This window comes from Lontra canadensis, unplaced genomic scaffold (genome assembly GCF_010015895.1).
Source record: "Lontra canadensis isolate GAN:19392208 unplaced genomic scaffold, GSC_riverotter_1.0 scaffold110, whole genome shotgun sequence".
In the NCBI taxonomy this organism is placed as follows: domain Eukaryota; kingdom Metazoa; phylum Chordata; class Mammalia; order Carnivora; family Mustelidae; genus Lontra; species Lontra canadensis.
Genome location: NW_022631104.1, coordinates 3,950,639 through 3,957,346, shown reverse-complemented (window position 1 = coordinate 3,957,346; position 6,708 = coordinate 3,950,639). Strand labels below are relative to the sequence as shown.

Here is a 6,708-nt window from a genome sequence, read left to right as displayed (position 1 = left end):
TTCATCTCAGAGTTGTGGATTCGAGTCTCACACTGGGTGCAGAGATAACTTAAAATTATAATCTTAGGGGAAAAAAAAAAGATCAGTTGTTAAACGTGAATAACTCAGAGAGCCATCTGCATGTTTCACCGATGGGCTTTTATTAAAACTGTACATAGATCTCATACTTCATTTTTTCTTAAAGAGAACTTCTATTACTAGTATCAAAATAGTTTTTTTTAAATACCTTGAAAAACAGTTATACAATTATTTTGCTATATATTAAATATCTTCCTATGATCTCAATCACTTCTGTTCCATCTCTCCCCAAATCCTGCCTGAAGGTCACTATGACGGTTTTTGGCATCTTGAAGGCTTTATCCCAGAGAAGCTTTAGAGATTTGAGAGAGAGAAGCCAGTGGCAAGAACTGATTTGATGTCTTAGGCTCCTATTTACAAGGCTTCTCTGCAGGGTTATATGCTGTCAAACTGGGCCACGTTGGAATCTCTCTCCCCAGTGTGTCCTCAGGCCGGGGAATTAGGCAAACAAATTCCTTCTTGCCCTGAACCGGTAACGTTGACTCAACAGCACCATCTCGTGGCAGACGCGTATGAAAGCACCCAACGGTACAGGAAGGTATTTGGACATGCTATGTTGGAGATCTAGAGGCGGGGACCAAAAAAAAAAAAAAAATTTTTTTTTTTAATTTTCAGGGGTCACAAGACAACTGGCTTCCGGAAAGCCCACTCTCGACACAACACAAGCTTCTTGAAGCTGCTCTGTCTCGAGGCTCACCAGCTTGGCAGGGGTGCGGGGGGGGGGCGGGTGGGACTGGAACACACCATCAAAAACTGGACTCAGGTAATGTTTTCTTCCGGCTTAAGGAAAGGGTGTGGTATTTCACCTTCTGCAAGGTGCCAACAGGCATGTGGTCCCCGGGAACTGTCCTCTGTGACGGGCCCAGGGCACTGGCCCTCGTGGGCCTGCCAGCTTTGCGAGGGAGGCGGAGAGAGCTGGGTGCTGACCAGACGTCCCTCTCCAGGCAGCTGGCAGGCGCCCTGGCCAGGCTCTCTCGGATCTGGAAGGAAGGCGAGGAGCCTTGGGTGTGCTCATCCACAGCCGGGCTCAGACTCCCGCTCGCCAGGGACACTGGGGACGCCCGGAGGGCCGCCTCCGCCCTGTTATGTTTGTGCTCTTTCTTCCAAAACACAGATCTCAGCAGGGTGAGGGTCCCCTGTGGGAATCTGTCTGCCTCAGGGTCTCTGGCCTCCACACTGGCCCTCATCCTGGCTAAGGTATTCTGGCGGTTGTCTGCGCTGTTTTTAGGTAACACCGCAGGGCCCAGAGGCCCCTTGGTCGGGGAAGGTACCCTGCCGTGGCTCCCTGCCTGGCTACTTCCATCGCAGTTCGCAGTCTTCTGGACCTCGGGCTGGGCTCGTTTCTCAGTCCCCACTGAAGGCATCACCACCAGGGGCAGGTCAAACTGTCTGGGGAGCCTGATCTCCTGACTTTCATGTTCCTTGGCTTTCCTCGCTGCGTTTAGACCATCTGGGACTCTGGGGGCTGCAGAGGGGCTGGCGTGGCTCGAGGGGCAGGGCATTCCAGCCGGTGCCCTCTCAGTGGCTCGCCCACCCTCTTCGCCCTTAGCAGAGCCGGCGGCGTCCGACTTCACATCCTCGCCGGCAGCACCCATCAACAGCGGCACGATGGACTGGCTCGTGGATCGGGGCCTCCGCCTGGACTCCAAGTACTCCACCAGCTCAACGGATGCACCCAGGGGTTTCTCCCTAGGTCTAAAAGACCATCGGAGCGGCATGGTCTTGAAGGGCCCCTGCTTGGCTCTGGAAGGGGTGGGCTCCTTCATGCTGATGCTTCGACCTCGTATGCCCCGTACCAAAGGCTTGGACGTCACCCCTCCTGAAAGAGACACCAAGAACATCAGTGCCCAAATTTCCCTCCAGGTGCATTGAGTGACTATGATGCCTGTCGTTGAACAGACATGGGTTGAGATCTCTGATGCATCAGGCAGCACTGGGGTCAGAGACACAGCAGCACGCAGGACCCCAGAGTTCTAGCTCTTGGGAACACCCATGTGCACCCGCTGTCCCATGGAATTCATTTACCTATTTGAAGCCACAGGGCAAGCCAGTGCCAAAAAAGGGAGCTACATGCCCAGACAGCCCAGACTCCAGGTCAAGCCCAGTCTTGGAGGCATCTAGCCCTATGGCAGAACATCATTTTCATTTATAGCTGAGTATTTGCACAAAGCAGAATGCTCAGCAAAAGTCCCTCCTTTTCCAAGTCAAATTAGGTGCTTGTACTTTTCAAGTGCAAGACTCTCAGATATCCTACCCTGGGCTGAAAAATAAATCGAATGTGCATTGAGTTTTATCAGAGCTGCCACTTACTGTCTTCACTGTGTTTCGCAGCACCTGTCTGTAGTTGGAAACACATTTTTGATGTGTAATGTGAAATGAGAGTCTAGAAAAACCGTGTGATCCCACTTGCACACGTGTGTGTGATACATTCATGTGAAAACATACGAACACGTCTGGAGTGATAAACACTAAAGTGACAAGGCACCGAGGGGGCCCTGGGATGCTGTGTATGGTTGATTTTCTTCTTAATTCTTTCCTAAATCTTACTGTTTCTAAAGGGAATACACAGATAACCATGGCTGTATATTTTTTCTTAAGAAACAGTTATGAAAACAATTCCATTGACAATGGCATCAAAAGGAATAAAATACTTAGGAATTAACTGAAGGGGTGAAAGACTGGTACAACACTACAAACATTAAGAAGAAAGAAATTAAAGACAGAAATGAAAGGCATCCCATGTTCATGGATTCGAAAGCTTAATATTGCTAAAATGACATTACCCAAAGCAACTGATCTACAGCGTCAGCGCAATCCCCATCAAAATCCCAATGGGGATTTTTACGGAGATCAAAAAAATCCATCCTGAAATTCATATGGAGTCTTGAGCAACCTCCACAACCAGTCCCAAAATGACAAACACTGCATGATTTCCCTGCATGAGGAGCTCAGAAGGGTTGAAACCAGAGACACAAAGTATACAGGTAGTGGCCAGAGCGAAGGGAAGGGGAGGGTGTCACATTACTGTGAAATGGACAGACTTTCAGATCTACAAGATGAAAAGCGTCACAGGGATCGATGCGAACACCTGAAATGTGTGCTTAAAATGGTCAAAATGATAAACTTCGTTCTGTGTATTTTAACATAATAAATGCAAAAAGTAAAGCAACTCGCAGTCATTGGTCACTGTACCATTATACTGCCTTGATGTCTAAGACGCCTGTCATTGTGGAGGGGGAAAAAAAAAACTTCACCCGCACTAACCACACGGTGCAGGGACAGTCACGTGCATTTCAACAAAGACCTGACGTCCAACTGCACAGCCTTTGGCCCACAGCCGACACACTCACCGGTGAGCACGAGAGCAGCCCTACCCCTCCTCCATAGAACACCCCTGTTGTCAGCACAGCCAACTGGGATGAAGTCGAGGCAGAGGGACCCAGGGTTCTCAGGGGACGGGCGACACCTCAGGGCATGCCGGCTGGGGACACACCACCACCTAGGCTCCCGGGGAAGAGGTGATGGGAAGGCAGAGCCCAGTGCCCACTGGTGCCCAGAGGGGTATGACAGCATCTGAGGTTCCTGGGGAATTTTACCTGCCCTGGACCATTCTGGTGGCTTTTAATAATTTTTTTTCACATGGTATTATTTTCTTTAAAGCATTTCCTCAGATCGGTCAGCAAGAGAAATAATATCGCCCAAAATAGCTTACAGCCTTTAATTTTGATGGACCCTGTTGCTCCCCCATTAAGTTCCCATCCTGGGGTCTGAGACATAGATGTTTTTAGCCCACAACCCTGGGAAGGGTAGAAAGGGAAGCTTTTATTCAGAGGACAAAGCTGTGACTTTCAGCTTTTCAGGACAAGAGGACACAGCCGGCAGCCTGGCAGGTGGCTTGGCAGTGCGGCCCCTCTTCCTGGATGAAAGGCTGGGGGACCAGCCCATGTCACCCCTGCAGCTCCCTTGCATGGGGACTGCAGATGCCCACGCGAGCCCTTCCTCCTCTTTCTCCAGACGGCAGCAGGGGAGGCAAGGTGGGCATGGTGTACAGATGGAAGGGACGAGAAAGAGCCCATGCTGATGCTTACTGTTCACAGAGTTCTCCCGTCTGGGGGAGGGGAGGCTGCTCCTCCTGCTCGTCCCTGGGGGGACCTCCTGGAGGCCAGGAGCTGGAGGCAGAGGTGGCGTTCAGAGATGCCCAAGTGAGGGTTCTTCCCCACCCTGGAATTGTGGCCTTGTTCATGCTTGGTCGGCTTGAGAACCAGGAGGGCCTAGAGCCTTAAGCCACACGGAAGACATAAGTAGTTAAGTCCTTCCTGAAGGTTATAGAAGCCCCAGGGCCTGCTTGATGGGCTTCCCAGGTCCCACGAGGTCTCCTCACACAGATGGCCACTAGGCAACTGGAGGGCACAGCCCCCGCCTGCAGCCCCACCTGCACTGTGCCTCTGGGAATGACAGATGCTGCCCTAGGAAATGCCCTAACTGTTCCCATGTGACTCTGCATCCTTGGCTAATGAAATCAGGCATCAGTCTGACCTCCTGATGCGTGCTGTGAGCAGTGGCGGGCTCCCCCCAGCCATCCTTAGTCCCCCTACAACAGGACCAGCCTCCGGGTCCTGTTGTCTGGTCTCAGTCTGTGCAAGGGTTTCCACTGTGCCTCTTAGAGCCACCCCCTGACGCAGTCAAGGGACATGTAATGAGAGCCTGCTGGGTGCCAGGGGCTATTTCCGGTGCTGGGAATACAGCTGTGGGAAAAAGAGCCCAAAGTGCCTGTCCCCAAGGGGGTTTGCCAGAAAGCAACAATGTTTGCTATTGTGGAATGTAGTGCTGAGAGCTATGACAAAGAATGAGGGGGTGTAGTGTGGTCAGCGACAGAGAAGTGAGGAGAGACCTGAGGGAAAGGGAGGAGGAAGCCATGTGGAGACTGGGGGAAAATAGCATGCTGGCAGCGGGAACAGCAAGTGCAAAGGCCCTGTGGCACTAGTAAACTTGGTGGGTCAGGGAAGCAGCAAACAGACCACCAAGGCTGTAACCAAGAGAGAAGAGGCTCTCCACTAAGGGTTTTCATCTTCTGCCCCCCTCTGTATTTGGAGACATCTTCATCTCTGGTTGCAGAGGCAACCTGGGGCAAGCCTGACCCCCTGACTGTCCTCTGGTCCCCTAGAGGGTGAGGACAAGATACGTGGCTGAGCCTCCTCCATCTCTGTGACTAGGCCAGTAGGATGAGGCTGGCAAGGGGGAAAGGGCTGCCTTGGGAGCCGAGGCCACAGCCCCTTCCATCACTCCCAAGAATGAGGGAGCCCCAATGGGCAGAAACAAAAAAAACAACCCATGGAAGGAGGTCTGGGAGTCAGAGAATAAGAATCAACAGAACCGGGACACCTGGGTGGCTCAGTTGGTTGGGCAGGCTGCCTTTGGCTCGAGTCATGATCCCAAGGTCCTGGGATGGAGTCCCACATCAGGCTCCTTGCTCGGCAGGGAGCCTGCTTCTCCTTCTGCCTACTGCTCCCCCTACTTGTGCACTACCCCCCCCAATCAATCACTTAATCAATAGAATCAACGGAACTGTGAGAACCATCAGAAGAGGGCCCCAAAGAAACAGAGCCACTGGAAGAACAGAGAAAAAGAGCTCTCGGGGAGATTAACGTATAGGACAAGAGAGGGCTGAAAAAAGGTCTTCTAGGTTTTAAGACGCAGTAAATGCATTGAAGGCACACAGGGTCACTGCTGAGACTCAAATCAGTGGCTGAAAAGATAAAGGGAAAGCAGCATCTCACACCTTAGAGCAAATGACACAGAAAAATCACAGGGAAAAGCTAGATCAGAAAATGGATCTGGGGGGCCCACCAGGCAAATACCAGAAATTTGAAAAGTCAGATGATAATTAAACAAAAGAACAGTTTCCCTAAAGAAAAGCTGTGTCTGCGGATGGTCAGGCTCTGGGGGTTGTAGGTTGTACATGAACAAAAACACAGAACTAGCCACATACAGGTGCAATTTCCAAATTCCAAGGTCAAAGACAGACTCGCAAACGCTTTCAGCGAGAAAGAACAAATGATTCTCAGGAAGGAAGGGGAAAAAAAAAAGGCTTCTCACCTGCAACCCTGACATCTACAGACACTGGAGAGGAATAATTCTAATCCAATGAGTCTTCCAACTAGCCAAGGGGCCACCAGGCTCCGGTCCAAGGAAATACCCATTCCTCTGCAGAGAGAGAGGGCGTGTCACCCACCCTTGGAAAGGACTCTGACCTAACACTGAAGATTCAGAACCCAGACCTCAAGACGCAGGAGGACAGAAAGAAGACAGACGGGGTGCTCCGCAGAGCCTGCCACCCATGTACCACGTACGCACTCGGGTCTCAGGATGGGGCTGCAAAGTGATGTTTGCATGTGTGGGATCTGGAAAGGCTCAGTGCTCACAGCCTGAAACTGAGGGCTGGAGCATCCCTAAGAATCTAACAGGGGAGGGAGTAAAGCGGAGGAGGGGGGCTCCTAAAACAGACCAGAGGGAACTCTTAAAAGCATTTCAAAGTGCTCATTTTGGGGCACCTGGGTGGCTCAGTGGGTTAAGCCTCTGCCTTAGGCTCAGGTCATGGTCTCAGGGTCCATCGGGCTCTCTCCTCAGCAG

At 51.4% G+C, this 6,708-nt stretch overlaps 1 protein-coding gene across 2 annotated transcripts in view; it reads right to left on the bottom strand.

Moving 5' to 3' along the window:
• Nucleotides 1-804: 804 nt before the first annotated feature.
• The window catches only part of USP43 (ubiquitin specific peptidase 43), a 47,218-nt gene continuing 41,314 nt past the window's right edge, over nt 805-6,708 (bottom strand). For both annotated transcript variants that reach the window (XM_032839908.1, XM_032839909.1), the window contains exon 15: nt 805-1,897. In XM_032839908.1, the coding sequence (XP_032695799.1) occupies nt 825-1,897 (1,073 nt within the window). In that variant the 3' untranslated portion in view covers nt 805-824. The remainder of the gene's footprint in view (nt 1,898-6,708) is intronic.